General features: G+C 32.1%; 2 protein-coding genes across 2 annotated transcripts in view; one reads left to right on the forward strand and one right to left on the reverse strand.

Annotated features, from left to right (window-relative positions):
- LOC111702939 (uncharacterized) overlaps positions 1-6,929 on the reverse strand; it is a 26,158-nt gene extending 19,229 nt beyond the window's left edge. The window contains exon 1 of the mRNA XM_023474755.1: positions 6,902-6,929. The gene's annotated coding sequence lies outside the window, so the exon portion shown is untranslated. The remainder of the gene's footprint in view (positions 1-6,901) is intronic.
- The window catches only part of LOC111702935 (potassium voltage-gated channel subfamily H member 8), a gene marked incomplete at its 3' end in the record, with an annotated part of 27,974 nt that extends 3,782 nt beyond the window's left edge, over positions 1-24,192 (forward strand). The window contains 21 exon segments of the mRNA XM_023474750.1: positions 896-1,035; positions 5,055-5,217; positions 5,812-5,882; positions 8,913-9,024; positions 9,984-10,050; positions 10,345-10,446; positions 11,157-11,216; positions 11,788-11,829; positions 11,931-11,996; positions 12,322-12,395; positions 13,581-13,663; positions 14,355-14,444; positions 15,504-15,577; positions 19,778-19,854; positions 20,390-20,511; positions 21,301-21,359; positions 21,577-21,700; positions 21,755-21,837; positions 22,606-22,664; positions 23,425-23,479; positions 24,176-24,192. Coding sequence (XP_023330518.1) covers positions 939-1,035; positions 5,055-5,217; positions 5,812-5,882; positions 8,913-9,024; positions 9,984-10,050; positions 10,345-10,446; positions 11,157-11,216; positions 11,788-11,829; positions 11,931-11,996; positions 12,322-12,395; positions 13,581-13,663; positions 14,355-14,444; positions 15,504-15,577; positions 19,778-19,854; positions 20,390-20,511; positions 21,301-21,359; positions 21,577-21,700; positions 21,755-21,837; positions 22,606-22,664; positions 23,425-23,479; positions 24,176-24,192 — 1,697 coding nt within the window.
- Positions 24,193-24,246: the final 54 nt, after the last annotated feature.

Below are 24,246 nucleotides of genomic sequence, written 5' to 3' on the forward strand. Positions count from 1 at the left end.
TTTCATATGACAACCCATTTTCTTTTCAATGGTTCTTCAGGTTTCAACTGAACAGCGTATATTTTTAACTTTTGAATATACTAAGAAGAAAGAAACTAGAGAATTCAAATAACTTTTCCTTAAAACTTTATATACACTTTTTTGCTTTTCTGAACTTTTGATTTTGAGAGAGAAAAAAAGTTTGTTAATTTTTTTTGGGCAATCACAGTTTTTTTGGACTCACCCTGTATACACTTTGCTTGTCTGTTTGTTTGTTGTATCCAATCCAATTAACTTAAAAACGACTACAACGATCGAGCCCACAAAGTCAACTCACATGATCCTGCAGGGAAGGTTTATGGCGAAATAAATTAAGTTTTTGCCACAAACTTGAATTTTCTAAAATCTATGCTTCGCAACCTGTGACCGAATTTAAAGAATTTGAGCGGCGGTTTACATTTAAGCCGCGGTTTAAATATGGTTGGTTTCACTTAAAATTGTATTAAATGTTTCAAGATTTTAGCCGGCACTTAATTTAAACCGGGTTTTGGTGGATTTAAACCGCTGCTCAAATTCTTTAAATTCCATCTCTGATGATGTAAACCTTTTATATTTTAAACTTATACTATTTGATCTAACAGAATTCATAGTTTAAAATATCTTTGGTCAATACGACATTGTGTCGCAAAGATATATGGATTAGAAAACCAGAGTTTGTGGCAAAAACTCAACTCCTCTCAAAACTTATTATTTTTAAAGTACACCGATTTAAACAGAAAATCCGCGAAAATTTGAGGACGGTTAAAAATGGTGACTTTCTAAAGTACAAAGCTAAAATTTCTAAAAAGGTGGCGTGAAGCGCCCTAAAAAGCCTAGTGATGAATGAATGCAACATATTAAATATATCTTGTTGTAGATGAAGTATGTCCCGTGGATCCTGCTGCAGTAGTTGAATCAGTATGCCGAGATTAGTTGAAGGAATTACACCACGCAAAGGGTTAATGGCGCCTCAAAATAATTTCCTTGATAAAATCGCGAAACGATTCAAAGGAACACGTAAGTTTATGCAGGATTAAGAGTATCCAATTCTAAGGTTTTCAGCTCGGAGCAAAGATGTCTCTTAAAATACATAAATTACTAAATTCAAAAGTTTTTGTTCCAAAGAAAATGGGAGGTTTGTTTACAAGAATGTAACTAAAATGACTGATTTAATGAAGTTACTGCGGATAAAACCTAGTTTATTTATATAAATCGATACTGAGTTTGCAGTGCTTACTATACTATATATATAACAAGTATTAGTCAACACTAGATACTGCAGGACTTAACACTCCTTTTTTAATATTATTGTGTTTTTTTATACTTCGTGTCAATATTATAATAATCAATCTGTATTATTTTAAAAACCGATTTATCAAAAACATTTCATAAAAGTAAAAATTTACTTTTTAACTTTTTAATTAATTAAAGACGAGAGTTGTTTCTCCTTGTCTCCGTTTTAAAATGTGGTTTCGTCCAAAAATATTTCTAGAATATAATATAATAGAATAATATACAATGCTAAGGTTGCTAAATTACTTAAGAAAAAAGCCTTTTTTCAAATCTCCAATATTTGTCAAATTTAAATTGTCCTGATTCAAGGTTTATAGTTTTCCCGCACTATTAAACCACAAGTATTCTTTTGTAGTTATTCAATCAATCAAAAACCCACTCCTTCATTTTTTGTATTAATCTAACCCCTTTTTTGAACGCCCGCTCCACTCTGACCAAAAGTAGCGTTTGTCATGATAAAAAGAATCCTATACACGCCATCTGATATTATCAGAATTCCCCGAACCAAATTACAGTACTCCACCAGAAATTATAATTCTTTCAAAAGAATTCAAATTCTTGCCGAAAAATAGAATATTCAAACGAAAGTAGGTATTTCCCTCTGAAGGTGGAAATCTCCAGATTATCTCCGACGGAAATTAGATTTCTCGCAAGGGAATCGGATATTTCCGACGGAATTCGGAATTCTCCGACGGAATAAAATTCCCCGATTATACTTTAAAATTTGCTGTTCCCCTTCTAGACAATTTGAATAATTTGAATTTATTTGTAGTCCTTTATATATATAGCATGTGTACTGGTTCTAGATGTAAAGTACTCCTATAAAAATGCCCCCTGAATATCTCGAGGAAGAGGCGGATTAGAAACCATGGGTCGGAAACGTGTGTACTCAGGATCTCTTATAAAAGATTTGACAACTGACAATAAAGGTTTAAATAAAAATATATATACAAAATCAGAATACAAAATATAAACCCCCTAATTAATTTTGATGTGGATAGGCTTCTCAAAGCTCTTTCTCGCAAAAACAGATAAGATCGTATTGAACGATTGTGTGAACTTAAAGCAGCGGACTTTACATATATTTCTAAAATATCCAGAATATGTTCAACGCGGTTTTCAAAAATTTAAATGAAAATACTAATTTTTACAACTTCTGGAAAGTAAATATTGTTTCTTAAATATGAAACAGGTTTCAAACAAAGTGTTGAAAAATTGCAAGCGTATCTATAGAGAAATAATTTTAAGTCCGTCATCCTTAATCAGTCAAAAGGTTAAAAAAAACTGTTGTGAATTACACACGCCTATATACATATGGAGGGTCACAAGAAATTACGTTTACTGTCCATTTACACGTGTCTTAACGACAATAATTGTTAGTATACATATATTATTAAAATAGCAGACTATAAAATATAGAGTTTTCTATTCTTATTGGTGTATACTGTACATCAAAATTTTAGACAAATCAAGATTATTTTGGGGCAATATTTTTAAACTTCGAGCGACCATACCAAATTAACGTAAGTATTATAATAAAGGAAGTAGTAAGGCGGATTATCAGATTATCTGCATAATTTTAAATTTATTTCTTTTACTTTATTGTTTATTGTGCATTGGGTTTTATTTTGAAATGTGTTGTAAACTTTGCTTTTGATATTATAGTAAGGGACTGTTATTGTAGTTTTTAAGTAGCCCTCCATATAGTGATGTCCGGTTTTCAAACTTTTTGATAAAAATCTTTAGTTTTTCTAAAAAGTGAAAAATACAAAGTTATTAACATTTACAGGCGTTTGAGGAGATAATATTATAATAATACCGTCATTATTGATCAGTAATATGTTTAAAGGGTACATATTACTTTAACAATAGAGGGTCATATACTAATTAGGTGTACAGTCCCCTTAGATTATAAAAAAGGATTAGAATCTTTCTATCGTGTCTTTAGTCTTTGCCCATTTGAATCCTCTAAACTTAGAAAGCAGGGGGGGGGGGGGTTTGCCTCCATAGTTACTGCTATTAATGTTTCCGTTTCTTTAAAGGGAGTGTTTCAAGAAAAATTAAAGTGGGTAAAGGCTTACGTTGAAAAATATTGTATTTCTATCTGTTGCATGCGTCTATATAAAGAGAAAATTGTTACAAACGACTCATACCGAAGAACGTATACGTCCATTCAAATTCAGAAAATTGCAATGTTCGACTCAGATCGTAAAAAAATCAATTTAATTCCAAACAAATCATTCAGATATTACGCATTCGTATATAGTTGATAATTCATAATATTTTAGATTTTTTTTCAAATTAATATTTCGCTTACAACTTGTTTTCACGACTGGCGCTGGATTTTCGAACATTCCTGGAAAATATGAAACTGTCGTCTTCAATATAAAAAATCCTCGAATTAGGAACGAAAGTTTTCAAAAGTAACTATCGGATCATAAAAAATAAAAATATTATGAAATATCAACTATTTACGAATGCATCGAAAAAAGATCGATGATTATAGATTGTTATATCTGAATGATTTGTTCAGGGGACAGATAGATAACAAAACTTACAGATAGATAACAAAACTTACAGATAGATAACAAAAGTTACACAATTTATAAATGTTCTTAGCGCCTGTGATTTGAAAAAGTTGAAAAATTTCTACATTTTCGAATTTTTCCATTTGACGTATTTTGGTATTAGTGTTAGGACACTTGATCATTTAAATTTTCTAAAATAATTCCCGAATATTAATGATCAAGTATTTACTCCAATGTCAGGTCCGCTATCATTATATTTAATTATTTATTTACTTAAAGCCAAATTTTAGTTAGAAAAGAGAGGTGATTTATTTAGGCTCATAGTGCTTAATTTCTTTATTTATTTATGTGAGTTTTTGTTATCATTAGATTAAATGATATGTTGTCGTGAAACTAAGTTGAAAGTTGAAACGTAGAAATGTTGATTGTTTGCGTAAGGTTTATTTTTGCATGTGCAAACTGTTAAAACTAATTCAAATAAAGTTTGTAATTATATCTTCCAGGATTAATTATTAAAGAGGAGAAAGCTATTTACTTTATTTGCATTGTGAATATATTTTTGTTTAATGAATTCAATGTTATTTCAATATTTGTCCATGGGTCTGTGCGTTAAATTAAAGAGATATTAGCTTTAAAAAGTTTTTTTAAAAATGTACAGAAATCATTTACATATGTATTTAGTGAATTTACGCTTATTCAACATTTAATTTGTGTATGGTTTGAAGCTTTTTTGGTGCCAACGTTTTTTGTAAGGATGGTAGTTATCTCTATTTTCTCTAAAATTTAAAAAAATATTTTCCAGGGTTATTGCGCCAAAAATATCCTTTTTTCCAAACTAACCATCTATTGATGGGCAACCTCAAATTTTAAACGATACCACACAAATACTGTGAACTTGAGAAGGTTTCAACATTTCAAAACTGTACTCTGTAAAAGATTGCTTGTTTTAAACTTTATATCTTACAAAAAATATAATAAAAAGCAACCATATTTTTGTATATTTCGTATAAATACAGCAATATTTTAGAAAAAAATTGTTTAATTTGTAGAACATTCCAGACTTTTTAGAACCTTTTTAAAACCGTAAAAATAATTTTAAACGAACCAGCAATTTCCCATCACTATTCTCATCGTCATCAAGCTTAGTGTTTCAGATTCGTTTAGCAGCAATACTCAACATAAAGTCATAACAAAAATGAATTTACTATTGTTTAGACGCTAACTTTGTGCTCGGGAATGCTGCTATTGGTCCTGACTTCCCAATAGTGTACTGCAGTGATGGTTTCTGTGAACTGACCGGGCAAAATAGGGCAGCAGTCATGCGCCAACCTGTACACTGCCCGTTCTTATACGGGCAGGCTACTGACACAAGACATAGGTCATTGTTGTTATAGTTTAAGTGACTATTTGTATAATAAAAAAGAGCATGCCTGACTCACAACGGTACCCTATAAACCTGAATATAATCAATAATGCTGCAATCTTTGTTTTCCTATGCTTAGAAGTGTTAAATTCGGATAATATCCTCCATTGTTTCTGCAGAAGAAGTCTGGCAAGATACTTTTATAAAGAAACAACAATTGAAAATAATCAGGTTTCGAAAAGAGAAACATGATCTGATATCTTCTTCATGCTTAAGTAGACTAATTTTACTAGGATACCGTTGTGAATCAGAAACTCACTTGATAAGTGGAAACTCACTTGATAAGTGGAGACTCACTTGATAAGTGGAGACTCACTTGATAAGTGGAGACTCACTTGATAAGTGGAAACTCACTTGATAAGTAGAGTGTCACTTGATAAGTGGAAACTCACTTGATAAGTGGAGACTCACTTGATAAGTGGAGACTCACTTGATAAGTGGAGACTCACTTGATAAGTGGAAACTCACTTGATAAGGGGAGACTCACTTAAAATCATGTCTTCGGTTTCTTAAACATTTTTCAAATAATTTACTTATATTTTATTCTAGAGCTGAAGTAGAAACAGCCTTGAGAGAATCTAAAGAACTTAAACTTAGTATTCAGCTCTACGCAGATCCAGGTTATACATTATAGAATCTAGAAATATTGGAATATTCTAGAATCTAGAAATATTGGAATATTCTAGATTCTAGAGATATTGGAATATTCTAGAATCTAGAAATATTGGAATATACCAGAATCATAAAATATTGGAATATTCTAGAATCTAGATCAGGGGGCTGAAACGACATGGGGGTGTGTCTGTACCAAAAGAGTATGCGTAAAGTTTACCGAACCGAAAGTGTGTACTGTAGGTATATACAGTATATACGAATCTTGATATTTGTACAGTCTAGGAGAGTACATTTGTTTATTGTTAATTGTTTACTTAAAAATAAGTTTAATATACAGGTAGTATATTATTTTTATATTTATGTCAACACTTTAAGCCAAATTTTCATGCAAAGAATATAATTTGATTAAAGTTTACAATACACTAGTCGTTATTCAAGCTTAATTATAATTGACAACATTGTTCTGCAATTTCCTTGACTGTAGTCATGTTGTGTGCCTGTACTAAAAGAGTGTGTGTAAGGTTTACCGAACTTGTCTGCAAAGCAGTGCGAATGGCTTTCTCATGCCAGACCAGCGCCATTTTCTTTCCCTGTATTCCTATTCCCTGATCTAGATATATTGGAATTTTCGCTTAATACATAGACTGTCGTATAGACCAGATTATGTTTAGAGAGGTTTACCTTTTCTACACGTAAAATCCTCTTTAGTTTTGTAACCAGAATTATTTAGATCATTACTGCTAAAAAAATACTGCTATGCAATAAAGTTGTACTAATCAGTTTTTTCAAATTAAGATGACAGAAATAAATGATTACGACCTTTTCAAGGAGGTTTGCTAGGTCGTCATCTCTAGTGCTTCAATACTTCGGGCTCTCAGGATCCAGAGAGACGAAGTATGAATTCAGGGGGGGGGGTGAAGAGAGGATTCTGAATGATAGATAAAATATAAATTTGTTCGTTTATCTTTGGAGGGTAATGGTTTTTAAAATGATAGATGAGCAAGTATATCAGATAATTAAATACCTGAATATTTATTCTAATATCAGAGTAGCACCGCAGGTTAGTGCAAACTGAAGTACCTAAATCAGTTTTATTGTTGTACAATACAGTGTACACTGTACATAAACTAGTTTACAATCAGGAGCTTGATTCGGTAAAGGAGCTGTAACTTGCTTTGATTTTGAGTATAGTCCAATTCGTTAATCGAGCTGTAACTTGCTTTGACTACGATTTGAGATCAGAGCTCTGAGGTTATATTTGAAATCAAAGCCAAAGAGCATTCATTCATTAGACAAAATCTGGAGTTTAATCTGGAGATTGGACTTGCTTTGATTTTAGATCTAGTCAAAGTAAAAGTCATTTGTTTAATGATTCCAATCTAAAAACTGACTGACTATGATTTGACGACAGCTGGTATTCCTAACTGAAAACAAAAATTTGAATTTAAGGAGGCATTGATATTTCCTCGACCTCTTTAAAAAATCATTTGATTTTTGGCCTTAAAATTGTAAATGATTGCGATAAATAAGATAGATGGATAGACTGATAAAAACATAGATCGATAGAAAGAGATAAAAGATGAAGACTAAAAACAAAATATTTTTTTTAAAAATCTATAAAAGGAAATATCTGATTTTTTTTGTTAAAAAAATCTTTTTTTTAGTATTTAAAAAAATCTTTAAAAAAATGAAAAAAATGTTTTAAAGAAAATTTAGATTTTTTTATCAAAAAAACGTACTTTTTTAGAAATATTATTTTTAATCAAAAAAATATTTTCTAAATACAGGGTGTACCACGAAACATGACAGTTGGTGAATAGTTTAAAATGTTTTCTTCCATTATTTGATAAGTTGTTTGATACTAAAGAGACTAATAACATTTTTTATATGACAGTCATATTTTAGTAAAATTGATTTCGCGGTAAAATATATGTGAGTTAAACATTTTTTAAAGAAATGAACTGAAAAAGTCTTTAAAATCTAGTACAGTATGTGGCAGAAGACATTCAAAACTATTCACCAACTGTCGTGTTTCGTGGGACACCCTGTATCTGTGGGAAAAAATTTTTTATTTTGCCAAAAAAATGTTTAAAATTATTTTTAGAAAATTTTTAGTATAAAAAATATTGATTTGCTAAAAAGTAAAAAAAATATCTTTTATAAAAAAATGTTAATTTAAGGTTTTTTTAAATCGTAGAAATAATTTCATTTTTCTGAACTATGCATCTTGGCATATTATTTCTGTCTCTATTTCCATGATTTGCAATTTTAGTAGTTTTAATGTCTGCTTATTTGTAACCAAAATCATGTGAATGCATAAAAATGGCGAACATTTCTTCTGCTGATATTTTGCTGTGATCAAGCTCCGACATCAGATCAAACCTAAAATTCGATCTTGCTCTGATTTTGGACTAACGAAAAGAAAATTAAAGTTAAGTTAGGAAGTCGCAGCTAAATCATAGCTAGAAACTGACAATCGAATCCGACTAGGTTGTATATAATTCATCCTTCTCCAGGGGCCCTGCAGTACAGTAAGGAGTGGGGGGAGAAAGAATAAACACACATTAAGTTCAATTTCTTCTGTATTCTACAGCTTGTACAACAAAGACAAAATTCCAGTTCTTGATTTCAGATTGTCTAATTGTTAAACTGGTAATGATATATATCCTCCAAGTTGTTATTAATTAGGTCCTTGCTGACAGTAATTAATGAGCTTTTGGTTAATTTTAACGAAGTATTTGGATCAGTTATCCATGAAATACCTCGGTTTAAACTCATGCATCAACGAGACACTTTTTAACAATTTAACATTGTTCTTGACCCATCAAATATAAAAAAGTAAAAACAATATTTTCAATTATAGCTTTTATACCATTAAATGCATAATTAATTTTCGATTAAAGTTTAATACCATATTTTATTAATGTTCAAAGTTTAAAACCATTAGTTTTTATTCACTATTAAATACTATTAACTATTTTAATCGAGGTTGAAATATTTCTATCTTTATGAGCTAAAACAAAACATTTTTGTAGGAATTCCATTCTGGTGTTTGTTGGATATTATTCCAATTAGAAATGAATTTGGAAAAGTTGTTTTATTCCTTCTCTCTTTTAAGAATATAACAGAAACCTATTCTGCCTCCAGGTATACTATTTTTATATGCTTTATACAGGGTTCCTCACAGAGAATGAGACTTCAGAGATGACTGTCCAGAACTGTAAACTGGTTTATTTCGTTGCCATGTCAATAAATAGGACATTGAATGATCAGGCAGTAGAATAAATTTGACCTTGTAATCATCATATTTTGATAGTTTCAGGTCTTCTTTACAGTTTCATCCTTTGTGGGTAACCCTCCTCCTTTTCTCTTCTTTCTTTTATAACGTTCTTTGTTCTCTGTTCCTAAACAGTTAGCTCATCTAAAAACCAAAACTGTCATCTAACTAAATTTTGCTTTGTACTTCTTTTATCTTTTTGCTTTCTTATTTACTTTACTAACCTTTATACTCTTCTCTTTACTCTGTTCTTATTCCTAGCTCATATAGACCCTACTCCACTATCCTTTATACTTGTCTCTTTACTCTGTTCTTATTCCTAGCTCATATAGACCCTACTTTACTATCCTTTATACTCTTCTCTTTACTCTGTTCTTATTCCTAGCTCATATAGATCCTACTCTACTGTCCTTTATACTCTTCTCTTTACTCTGTTCTTATTCCTAGCTCATATAGACCCTACTCCACTATCCTTTATACTCCTCTCTTTACTCTGTTCTTATTCCTAGCTCTTATAGATCCTACTCTACTATTCTTTATACTCTTCTCTTTACTCTGTTCTTATCCCTAGCTCATATAGATCCTACTCTACTTTTTTTTTTACTCTTCTCTTTACTCTGTTCTTATTCCTAGCTCATATAGATCCTACTCTACTATCCTTTGTACTCTTCTCTTTACTCTGTTCTTATTCCTAGCTCTTATAGACCCTACTCTACTATCCTTTATACATTTCTTTTTACTATGTTCTTATTCCTAACTCATAAAGATCCTATGCTCTACAATTCTTTATACTCAATATATGAGCAAGAATTTAAGTTTTACATTTAAGGAATCCGTCCACCTATAGTCTGGATAGTAGACTTGAGTTTGAACCACTTGATTCAGAAGATACAAAGGTATTTAGAAATAAATTGCAGATATCCACATCACACGTCTTACTTTGTTATAGATCAACTATTATGATCATAATAAGCATCATTGCATTTTCTAGTTCAAGATTAATGATTTTGTTTTACCATGCATCATGATTTAACACATACTCACCTGCATTCTGCATAATTAATGTTTATTGGTCTTCTCACAGTATCTGATATGCATCCCTAATTGCAATATTTATCAACGCATTATGTGCCAGAAACACGAACCTCTTACTTGATGCACACACTTCGATTTTTATCTTCTCGTTGTAGAAATCCTTTTCCCGACGACGATCTCGAGCAGTTCTCAGCGAACTTTCCGGGTGCTATATATACCAGGAACCTAAACAGACAGGGAGAAGGGAGGGAAGAAGGGTAAGCTATATATATACACCAGGAACCTAAACAGACAGGGAGAAGGGAGGGAAGAAGGGTAAGCTATATATATGCACCAGGAATATAAAAAGACAGGTAGATGGGAGGGTAGAATGGTAAGCTATATATATACCAGGAATCTAAACAGACAGGGAGAATGGTAAGCTATATATATATACCAAGAACCTAAGCAGACAGGGAGAAGGGTAAGCTATATAATATACCAGGAAACTAAGCAGATAGGGAGAAGGGTAAGCTATATAATATACCAGGAACCTAAGCAGACAGGGAGAAGGAAGGGTAGAATGGTAAGCTATATACGTGCACCAGGAACCTAAGCAGACAGGGAGAAGGAAGGGTAGAATGGTAAGCTATGTTTTGGGTAAACGTTATTGTAAATTTAATCAGATGTGCAGCCTAAAGTCAGACCGCGTCAACCTAGTTGGAGTAGCTAGTCCTGCCTATAGAGCTAGGCCAACTATATTGACCCCTGCCGTATGACTTCCTTTGTAGTTGGTGTACCGGTCGGGGCGGTTCAAACTATAGAACCGTAAAGGTCAGTTCAGCTAAGCTTCGATCAAATGTACTTGAATTGAGTGTGATATAAATAAAAATAATGATTAACAATTTACATAGAAGCTTGGTTAAATTCAAAACTACATAAAACGAAGTATAAATTGCAATTATATTTATTTATAATTTAATTTCAGCACTTTTCCCGTTTTCTTTCCTCCAGCTCGGCTCCTATTTACAAAACTGCTCGAATGCAGGTAAACAAGTTCTTTGGAAAATTATCGAATTACTCGAAAAGAAAAGGTAGAAACTGAGTTTTAGCCACAAACTCTGATTTTCTAATTCATATATCTTTGCAGCTAGTCCGATGTCGTAGACCTTTGACATTTCAAATTATGAATTCTGTAAAATAAATTAATCTAAGGTTTACATCCTCGGGTAGCAAAAACTATTTAAGATAGAAAGTATGAAAGATGAAAAAAGCTATCTATCCTTCCAATTAGTTCATCTAAAACTCCGTGCATAGAGATGGAAAAAATATATTTGCAGGGTCTTTAAAACTAACACAACAAAATAATCTTAAAGAAATTGACCGTCTTTGCCACAAACTCAAATTTTCTAATCTCTATATCATTGCAACCTGATGATGTAAAACTTTTATATTTAAAACTTACATTGATCTAACATAATTCTTAATTTGAAATTTCTCAATTCTACGACCATGGGTTGCAAAGATATAGAGATTAGAAAATAAGAGTTTGTGGCAAAGACTCTAATATTTTTCCTAAATTTTAGTTTTTTGTTTAACCATTATATTTCATGATTTAGGAAAGATGTGGCATTATTTCACACTACGGATCTTTTCGCAAGGTAATAGAAATAAATATAATTTTTAAATACCATGTTTTTCTAAATTCATCTAGAGGTCAGATTTAGAGAATTAAATTTAAGCCGGCGCTCAATTTGAATAGGTCGGTAGCGGTTCAGAGACGCGGTTTAAATTCTTTAAATTCAGCCTCAGAGCCGGGAATTTACGGGTGAGAAATAGCTATGAGATACCAGAGGGAGGTAGCTTGTTAGATTTGTAAAAATCATAATACTCATTTCTGCTAAACCAATGAGTAAAAAATAAAAAAATAAAACCAACTAATATTAAAAGGACCGTCAGCGTAATTTCAAGTGACCTTCCTGTTTTATAATGTTATGTCCGATGCACAATTGTACTCTTTAAACCTTTATCTATAAGCAACAATGAGGAAAAGATATTCCACTTTATAAATTAAGTGTAATTTGAAATAAAGTCATCAGTCCCTTTAATGTAAACCTAATTACATAGATAACAACTGTTAAACTATTTATTAGTGTTGGGATTTTGTAATTCTTGTTGCTATCATGTACGTGGCTCTCATAGTACCTTACAATGCTGCTTTCAACAGGTGTGTTAGAATTATACCTTAAACCTTTAACCTAAACCTGTTCCCTAACCCATTAAATTAAACCTGATCCCTGAACCATTAAACTAAACCATAAACATGTACCATTAACTTAAACCTGTTCCCTAACCCATTAAACTAAACCTGATCCCTGAACCATTAAACTAAACCATAAACATATACCATTAACTTAAACCTGTTTCCTGAACAATTAAACTAAACCTTTTCCCTAAACCATTAATCTAAACCTGTTTCACCTACATCATTAACCAAAATCATTAACCAAAACGATTACCCAAAATCATAAACCTTCAACCTTTAAACTTGTACCATTAACTTTTCTCAGTCTCCCCCTAACCCTGCTAGAACTCAGTCTCCCCCTAACCCTGCTAGCAACAACACATCTCTGTGACCCTCTCTCTCCTAGCCTGATACCAGCTGACCCAGCTGTTGCTATGGCGGGGACTGAGTCTGCGCCTGAACCTGATTCTGAGTCTGCACCTGAACCTGAACCTGAGGCTGAGTCTGCGCCTGAACCTGAACCTGAGACTGAGTCTGCGCTTGAACCTGAACTTGAGACTGAAGCTGGTCCAGAATATGAAACTGAACTTGAAATCGAACTAAAACCACCTGTGAACATTGCAAACCCAGTTTTTGCTTTCTGTGAAGAAAAAGAATGTACAGTTTGCCCAGTTAGACACAACGCAATTAGAGCATATGAAAAAGTAGACAACCAAATAAAATATCATAAGTTGGTTAATAACTATAGGAAGTTCTGTTGTTTCTCAGCAATGGATGACGAGGGAGTCAGCTGCGAAATATTGCACTGGCATTCAAAGTCTAATCTGTGTCTATCATATGAATCATTTATATAGAAAATAAATAATGTAGTTTTTCCATGTATGAAAGTTGTAAACTTGTAATACAATTGTAATATTTTAATCTCTGCTACAAAATAAATATTTAGTTTTTTTTTAAACTTTTCACCAAAACCTTTTTCCTAAACCTATAATTTGAACAAAACCTTCAGTCCGTGAAACTAAAACCGCAAACATAAACCTGTTAACTAAACCTTTACACTCAACGATGTTTTAAACCTTTAACCTTTAATCTAATCTTAAACTTTACAAAAAACCAATTTCTGAGAACATTTTTTATTTTTTAAAAACTTTTGTTTTATTAATCTAGAGATCCTGATGGAGAATGTAGTAGAACCAACCTAAAACCTTCAATAGCCTGTGATATATTGGTGGAGATGATATTCATTCTAGGTATGATGAACATTCAGTATGATTTTATTTTAGAACCAGGGGAGTCATAGTTAGTCCAACCGTTAACCGTCCCTTGTCGTAAATTAGGATTTTAGCTATTTTTCCCGTTAAAAGTCGACCTACTCAATTTAGAATCGCTAAACCATTAACATTTCTGTGGTTCTCCCGAGTACCCCAATTAAAATTTGAGACAAATCGTCCATGGGGTTCTTGAGTTATGATCGGAAACAGAGATTACTACTTTATACACACAGATATAGATTTCAACGCTTTTCTAATTTTGATATTTCTTATCTAGAAATGGTGAATTGACAGTATTTGTAAATTACATTAATACTTGTTGGGATCAACAAGAACACTTTATCTTTTTTTATTGATAACTTGACGCTAAACAAGCTGAATTGTATATTTTTAGCGAAAATTTTGAATATATTTGTTCAATTTGCGCATTTGAGAAATCAGACATGATGCGTTCATTAGAATAATCGTACAAACGGAAGTATTTTGAGTTTACTGCATGGGGAAATCGTTGTTTGGGAAGTTATGACAGGGGACATTAGTGATTGGGGAATTTGATGTTGGGGAAATTTCTGTTGGGGAACATTTCCTTGGGTAAGTTAGGTTGGGGAATTTACCTAACACCCCTTAAATAACAAATAAAAAATGAAAGTAAAATAATCCCTTCTTTCAGATATTTTTTTCAACTTCCGGATGTCTTTTATCAACAAGAAGGGAGAAGTGGTTTATAAACTCAAGGATATTGCGATCAACTACATAACAGGTTAATATTGTGATAATATTTATATAGCAGGTTAATATTGTGATAATATTTATATAGCAGGTTAATATTGTGATAATATTTATATAACAGGTTAATATTGTGATAATATTTATATAGCAGGTTAATATTGTGATAATATTTATATAACAGGTTAATATTGTGATAATATCTATATAGCAGGTTAATATTGTGATAATATTTATATAGCAGGTTAATATTGTTTCGCTACTTAGCGATTTCCCTAAAGACCTAATATATGTACCGTGTGGTATTTCTCAGGATTGGAGCGGAAGACTCCCTTCTCTCAACGCTCTTCATAATAAAAAGGAAGATAGTAAGGTTCCGAACGTTTATTTCTCTGAGCCTTCAATCTAAACAAGTTTAATAAACCCACAGAAAAAGCTTTGAGTGAAAATCATNTATATAGCAGGTTAATATTGTGATAATATTTATATAGCAGGTTAATATTGTGATAATATTTATATAGCAGGTTAATATTGTGATAATATTTATATAGCAGGTTAATATTGTGATAATATTTATATAGCAGGTTAATATTGTGATAATATTTATATAGCAGGTTAATATTGTGATAATATTTATATAGCAGGTTAATATTGTGATAATATTTATATAGCAGGTTAATATTGTGATAATATTTATATAGCAGGTTAATATTGTGATAATATTTATATAGCAGGTTAATATTGTGATAATATTTATATAGCAGGTTAATATTGTGATAATATTTATATAGCAGGTTAATATTGTGATAATATTTATATAGCAGGTTAATATTGTGATAATATTTATATAGCAGGTTAATATTGTGATAATATTTATATAGCAGGTTAATATTGTGATAATATTTATAAAGCAGGTTTGTGATGGTGTTTCATCTACAGGATGTATTTTCATCTTTAATGTTTTTATCCAACCAAATTTAACTAGTTTTACTAGCAGGATAGTGTTAATCTAACTTAAGCTTTGAGTTCTAGATATCTTAAGTAAAAATAAGATTCTATCTTAGGTTTTACTCTAATATTGTTTTTACTCTAGGCTGGTTTCTACTAGACCTGTTTGCTGCACTTCCCTTTGATCTTCTGTATGCAACCTGCCTCATTGATAACATGGTGATTCCTGAACCATAAATAGGGAAACAAGACTCTTCTATTCACACCTTGTGTTTTTTTGCACTTAACAGTTTAAAAGACAACATTTCAGGGACAGTCAGCGATCTAGGGGAAAAAGTAAAGTTTAAAATAAAGATGTCAAATAAATTCTTGATTTTTCGAACTTCCAGAGGCAAACAAATCTGAGAATTCGTTTCAGGGTAGCTACTTCTAAACTTCTCATCCATGGTTAGATATGCTCCATCTCTTTCAGGAGAGGTTATCCTGCACCCTTTGCATGATTTTACACGTCAGCTTAGGTGAGTCAATACTAGGCTTTTACCAAGTATTAGCTCCTCTTTGAAAGCACACTTTTTATTTCCTGTTATGCTAAAAGACGGGGAAAATTGTCTATAAACAACTTTTTTGTTAAATTTAAATCATCCATTAAGAGTTGTTTTTAGTTTTGATTTTAAATTCCGTAAACCCTTGCGCTTACAAAAAGTCGTTGACAAATAGCAAAGGTTGTGAATAAGTTATTAATTGTCTTTTTTTTTATCGAAAAGATGTATGTTGATATTCATTTATAATATACATTAAACATTATACAATTTGTTTTGCTTATTTCCTAAATTAAAACAGTTTTATTTAGATTTATATCTTTGCATGCAATAGATGATATAGTGGCGGTGGTCCAATAGCTGGCAACAATAGAGGATATAGTGATTGTGGTCCAATAGCTGGCAACAATATAGTGGTGGTGGTCCACTAGTTGGCAACAATAGAGGATATAGTGGTGGTGGTCCACTAGCTGGCAACAATAGAGTATATAGTGGCGGTGGTCCAATAGCTGGCAACAATAGAGGATATAGTGGTGGTGGTCCACTAGCTGGCAACAATAGAGGATATAGTGGTGGTGGTCCACTAGCTGGCAACAATAGAGGATATATTAGTGGTGGTCCAATAGCTGGCAACAATAGAGGATATAGTGGTTGTGGTCCACTAGCTGGCAACAATAGAGGATATAGTGGTGGTGGTCCAATAGCTGGTAACAATAGAGGATATAGTGGTGTTGGTCCAATAGCTGGCAACAATAGAGGATATAGTAGTGGTGGTCCAATAGGTGGCAACAATAGAGGATATAGTGATGGTGGACCAATAGCTGGCAACAATAGAGGATATAGTGGTGGGGGTCCGATAGCTGGCAACAATAGAGGATATAGTGTTGGTGGTCCAATAGTTGGTAACAATAGCGGATATAGTGGTGGTGGTCCAATAGCTGGCAACAATAGTGGATATATTGGTGGTGGTCCAATAGCTGGCAATAATAGAAGATATATTGGTGGTGGTCCAATAGTTGGCAACAATAGAGGATATAGTGGTGGTGGTCCAATAGCTGGCTATAATAGAGGATATAGTGGTATTGGTCCAATAGCTGGCAGCAATAGAGGATATAGTGGTGGTGGTCCAATAGCTGGCTATAATAGAGGATATAGTGGTATTGGTCCAATAGCTGGCAGCAATAGAGGATATAGTGGTGGTGGTCCAATAGCTGGCTATAATAGAGGATATAGTGGTATTGGTCCAATAGCTGGCAGCAATAGAGGATATAGTGGTGGTGGTCCAATAGCTGGCTATAATAGAGGATATAGTGGTATTGGTCCAATAGNAATATTTACTTTAGTTTGACGTGATGTATTATATTCTGTATAATCATTAATATTTACTTTAGTTTGACGTGATGTATTATATTCTGTATAATCATGAATATTTACTTTAGTTTGACGTGATGTATTATATTCTGTATAATCATGAATATTTACTTTAGTTTGACGTAATGTATTATATTCTGTATAATCATTAGTATTTACTTTAGTTTGACGTGATGTATTATATTCTTTATAACCATTAATATTTACTTTAGTTTGACGTAATGTATTATATTCTGTGTAATCATGAATATTTACTTTAGTTTGACGTGATGTATCTATATTCTGTATAATCATGAATATTTACTTTATTTTGACGTGATGTATTATCTTCTGTATAATGAATATTGTATTTGTAGATAAATAAAGGATTATATTCAATATTCCCAATTTTTTCCTTACAGAAAATTAATATGTATTTTGACGGTCCATAATATAGATAAAAACATATTTGTTTTGAATTCCCACTTACACAATAAACAAGACAAGCTCGTACAAGTTTTATAAGTTTAATATTTGGTATTTTGGTTGTAACCCAGCCAATTAAATAGGGTAAAATTGGCAAATTAACTTTCATGCACAAAAATACTTTTTCCATGGTAGGAAAGTAACAAATAGAAATTATTCACACCTCTAGCCGCAGCTCCTGTCTTTTATATTGTAGTAATCGGGACCCAGGGAAGGGACCAAGGGAAGGGACCAAGGGAAGACCTAAAACATCAAACTCTCAAACATTTTTTTATTTAAAAACTTTGATTGAGTGTTAATTATTAAAAAATATATGAAATCAGACTGAAGTTCTAAAACTTAATACAACTTTTTGATTTGAATCGTTGAGAAAACCAATGATTAAAACTAAAAGGAATTGTCGAAGTAACTCCAAGTGATCCACTGCAGTATAAAAACGAGTTGTATGTATGACAAAGTGAAAACTGATACTTTTTAATGCGGATATATGCAGCACAGACAATAAAGGAAATAGAGAGAATTCATTTCTTCATCACTTTCCCCTCACAATGTTTATGCAGAATGGTTTTTTTAAAGTCCTCTTATGGTCCTAAAAATAAAGAGTGTTTGAATAAAATTAACTTGTTATTCATGTAGAATAGATTTATATTTTATTCTTTTTTTTAGTCAATGTGCAGTTAAAATTATATTATGACATAAAAGAAATAGTTGTTTATAAAAATGTTATGTTTAAAAAGGCCTGTGTGTGAAGTGTATATTTATGCCTGTTTGCCTGCTTCTTTTATACTTATTTGTTTAAACCTTATTGATTATTGGAATCATTTATTTCTTGAAAGAATACATTTGTAAACATTGATAGACCAAACTAAGAGAGGGTTGATTTACTATTCCCCCCCACCCCACCCCAAGCAATTTAGACGTAGAGATTAAACATAGGAAACCGTCTGCATGAATGGATTTCGTTTTAATTATGAACGAACTTTTCTTCAGTTATCAGACAAATTTTGCACCAACTTACTGCACAAAACAAATTTCACGTGTTATTTTTCACCAAACTGTAAACTATGTACAAATTTAATAGAAAATATTTAATTAGAACATAAGAATGTTCATAGATTTGCATGCTTCATTTGGGTACACTGTACAAACAATATTGTACACTGTACATAGTTTACTGTACACTTTACACTGTACAATGTTCTAGCGCGCATAAAAGTTCATTGGTATTTTGTAATTTCACTAGCTGTAAACTGTACAGGAAAGAACAGAATACTTTTAGAACACTGTGCAGGAGGGTACAGAATACTATTAGAACACTGTACATGAGGGTTCAAAACTATTAGAACACTGTACAGGAGGGTACAGAATACTATTAGAACACTGTACAGGAGGGTACAGAATACTATTAGAACACTGTACAGGAGGGTACAGAATACTATTAGAACACTGTACAGCAGGGTACAGAATACTATTAGAACACTGTACATGAGGGTACAGAATACTATTAGAACACTGTACATGAGGGTACAGAATACTAAAAGAACAGTGTATATGAGGGAACAGAATACTAATAGAACAATGTACAGGAAGGTACAGAATACTAAAAGAACAGCGTACAGGAGGATACAGAATACTAATTATACAATGTACAGTAGGGTACAAAATAATAAAAGAACACTGTACAGGAGGGTACAGAATGATAATTGAACACTGTAGAGGAGGGATTAGAATACAAACAGAACAGTGTACAGGGGAATAAAGAATACTAATAGAGCACTGTACAGGAGGGTACAGAATACTAATGGAACATTGTACATAAGGGTATAGAATACTAATAGAACAGTGTACAGGAGGGTATAGAATACTAATAGAACAGTGTACAGGAGGATACAGAATACTAATAGAACACTGAACAGGAGGGTACAGAATTCTAATTGACCACTGTACAGCAGGGTACAGAATACCATGAAGACATGTCCAATATGATACAAAAACTGTAAATCAATCTAAATCTTATTTATATCATATTGTTTTATTTAACTAGGACAACTTCACATCTGTGGATATTCTAAAATTGACCCGTCTAGTTCGTCTGGCAAGGTTTATACAAAAGATGGACAGGTATTAATAGAAAACACTACATTCGTCGTCGTATATGAAAAAAACAATGAAGACGACTTTCATTTTTTTCAATTTTTATTTCTACCAAGCTTTAAAATAGTAGAGACACATAAAAATGTAAAGAAAGAGAAGTTTTAAAAAAAAACAGCAATTCAATTTCAATTTGTAAAACGATTGTTAGGAACCACAGCATTATTGATAAAAGTCGTTTTAAATGTATTGATATTAACGCCGACCAATTTACATAATTTTTAAATTCATAATAAAGAGGTAATTTAATTTCTCCTTATCCTCCCCTCTTTCTACATTCTTAACTATTTAACCTATTCCTAAACTTTAAATTATTGTAGGGGGGGGGGGGTATTTAAAGTCGTCTTGCTAAGTTCATGCTTCGTGGGACACCCTGGATCATACCTTGCAGGTCACTCCTTTTCAGAAAGGAAAATTTTCAAAATATATCAAACAAAAACTTTTCTTCATTATTTAATAATATATTTTTCTGGCTTTGTTTATCTTTGATCCATGTTATTATTAGGTTGTCCCAGTACAGTGCAGTTATATTAACAATGTTAATGATATTTTTTGGATTTATTGCTCACTGGTTAGCCTGTATCTGGTTTGTTATTGGAGTAAACCACACAGAGGAACATCCAACAGGTAAATGTCGTCTTTAGGGGAAATTATTTACACATAAAAAATAGTTTGTGCCATAGTTTTAGTCCTTATAGTCTGTATTACGTCACAAGAACATCAGCCAATGGCAGTGCGGTATACTGGTCACGTGATTTCCGTCTGTATCACGTGACAACGATACTTCACACTGCCATGGGCTGAAGTTCCCGGTGACGTAATACAGACTTTAAGGACTATATGTAATAATATTATCAATAATATGTATTAAAAATGCAAAATAAAAATTAAAAAATTATAAATGGAGCAAACCTGAGATTCTCAGGCTCCTGTGGAATATCGTTGTTTTCAGATTGGTTGCGTATTTGTAGAATATGATCTGTTTAATACTACAACTTTTATACAAAATTTCATATATATGAATTTTCGTATAAATTTGACACAGTTTAATATCAATATCTCGAGACAGGAACATAAGATAGATGTCTTATATGTATCATTCAACGCCTGAGATTCTCAGGTTTCATAATATACCCCCTTTCATTTTTCCTTCCCACTTACAGTCCCTCTAAAGAGACTGCCTCTGTAATTTTACGCGACCTTCCTTTTCAAGAGAACCTTTTTCTGATTAATAAAGAAGAAGATATCTTTGTTTTTCTATCTTAAAAACATGTTTTACAGAAAGCTATAACAATTGAAAAAAAACTTTGATCTTTTTTTTCCGACAAGATTTGGTTGTAAATTGTACATGCCACTGTATAAATAAAGAGCTACATGAAATTACATTTACAGTCCCCTAAATCTGGATTTTGCTAGGTTGGATGAAACAACTGGCAGCGGAAAATGATTTGGAAAATATAACAATGGTACCAAAGGTAAATAAATCTACAATAATTCGGTGGCACAACGAAAGCAAGTTGCGGAGGGGATTATTGTGGTGGGAAAGTTAGAATTTTTAAAATGAAAGAAATTTCAAAGAAAACTTTTTAAAATTAACGAAGGAACTTGTGCTTTCTGTCAAAAAGTCATCCTTTAAACATTGACCCAACATATAACTTTCATATTCATAAATTAAGATGAATAATTTTCCAGATGGATTCCTACATAACAGCTCTGTACTTCACGTGTACCTCCCTGACAACGGTTGGGTTTGGAAATGTTGCCGGAAACACGAGGATAGAGAAATTGTTCTGTATCTTTGTCATGTTCGTAGGAGGTAAAAGTAAACCCCATAATCCCCGAAATCCAAATGCAATTTGTTAAATTTCAGCTCTAATGCACGCGACTATATTTGGAAATGTTGCCTCTATAGTTGGTCGAATATATGTTCGGAGACAAGAATACGACAGAAAGGTAACTATACTGAAATTCTCCAATATTTCACGATGTTTATTCTACTTACTGATTTAAATTTTAAGCTAAACCTACGATAAATCCAGAAACTAATTCTGAGACCGATTTTTATGAATTTGAGGAATCGCTGATGGGCATTGTTTAGATAAATCGTGTCCGGATTGACATTGATAGTTTATGGTTTAGATATCATGTCCGTATTGACATTGATAGTTTATGGTTTAGATATCATGTCTGTGTTGACATTGGTAGTTTATGGTTTAGAGATCATGTCCGTGTTGACATTGATAGTTTATGGTTTAGAGATAATGTCCGTGTTGAAATTGATAGTTTATGGTTTAGAGATCATGTCCGTGTTGACATTGATAGTTTATGGGTTATAGGATCGTGTCCATGTTGACATTGATAGTTATGGTTCAGAGATAGTGTCCGGATTGACATTAAAAGTGAAGTGTTATTGAACTGATTAGCTCTTATGCCTCGTAGACCAGCAAGAGGGATTGAGTTGTTCCTTGATTGATACGGGTCTTAGAGACTTTTATGGAGTAGGGCATTTACTACGTGTTTACCGCCGGTTTAAAATTAAAATCACCATCCTACCTAAATCTTTAACTTTAAATTGGTGATTCAAATTTGAACCGGCATTAGGTTGTTCAGCGACCTATCAGTGATTCATTAATTCCGGTCCTTTATTTTGTAATGCAAGTATGAGGGAAAACGAATTTAGACTTAAGAAAAGCGTTTGATAAAACAGAAAAATAATTTCAGATGTTGGATTTAGACCATTTTGCAAAGATCCACAAAATTCCGAAAGATATTCGACACAGGTAATACTTCCATTGTTTTGTATGACCTTCAAGGGACTGTTATCGTATTTCAAAGTGAACCTCTATGCAAAGATGACAATGCCCGATTCACAACATTACCCTTAAACCATTATCTGACTGATAATGTGGAAAGTATTCTCGTAATGGATATCTAATTCATTCTAAATCAGACAAAGCTTTTATGGGTTCTGTTCGCAATCGGGCATTTCCATCATTACACGGAAAGTCACTTGAAATTTTGCTTACAGTCCCTTAGAGATACAAAAAAAATAATTAAATCCATTTACCACATACAGAGCGTCCCATATCATATTAGATTATCTCCAAGGTTTAACACCTAAATAAAACCATAATACTAGAAAAAACTAGTATTTTCCGCAAGAATATTGTTATTTTAGCCTTATTCAATTTTTTAAAATGATTCATCTCCAAGGTTTAACACCTAAATAAAACCATAATACTAGAAAAAACTAGTATTTTCCGCAAGAATATTCTTATATTAGCCTTATTCAATTTTTTAAAATTATTCATTCTTCTTAAATTTTCTGATTAGTCCCGAAAATCGTAATTTAGACCTATTGACGATCTAATATGATGTGGGACACCCTGTATATTACCACACTGTGTATATCATGCAAATTGTAAATTTTGAACCTATTATTTAACTGATAAATTACAAGAAAGCATTAAAACAAGTAATAAGTAAAGTATTAATAAATTAAAATGAATTATTATAATTAATATTTAAATCGAATTTCAGAATGGAGGATCATCTTCAGACTAAATGGTTTTTCAACAATGGAATAAATTACGAGGTTTCGACCAGAATATTTTCTAATTGTTATCTTGTTTAATCGCTGCAATTAATTAACAAATATGGGATTAATTACTACATCGTACTTCCGGTCACATGGATTTATACTTCCGGAAATGATTTTTTTACAATTTGCCACTAAGGACTGTACATATCTAGATATCTGCTGAGTATCCTAACTGTACATATCTAGATATCGGCTTAGTATCCTAACTGTATATACCTAGATATCTGCTAAATATCCTAACTGTACATATCTAGATATCGGCTAAGTATCCTAACTGTACATATCTAGATATCGGCTAAGTATCCTAACTGTACATATCTAGATATCTGCTTAGTATCCTAACTGTACATATCTAGATATCTGCTGAGTATCCTAACTGTACATATCTAGATATCTGCTTAGTATCCTAACTGTACATATCTAGATATCTGCTAAGTATCCTAAATATATATCTACATATATGCTTTGTATCCTAACTGTAGATATCTAGATATCGGCTAAGTATCCTAACTATATCTAGATATTTGCTGATCATCCTAACTGTAAATATCTAGATATATGCTGAGTATCCTAACTGTACATATCTAAATAAATGCTGAGTATCCTAACTGTACATATCTAAATAAATGCTGAGTATCCCAACTGTACATATGTAGATATCTGCTTAGTATCCTAACTGTACATATCTAGATATCAGCTGAGTATCCTAACTGTATACATATCTAGATATATGCTGAGTATCCTAACTGTTCATATCTAAA

The sequence above is a fragment of the Eurytemora carolleeae genome, unplaced genomic scaffold (genome assembly GCF_000591075.1).
Source record: "Eurytemora carolleeae unplaced genomic scaffold, Eaff_2.0 scaffold486, whole genome shotgun sequence".
NCBI classification, from domain to species: Eukaryota; Metazoa; Arthropoda; class Copepoda; order Calanoida; family Temoridae; genus Eurytemora; species Eurytemora carolleeae.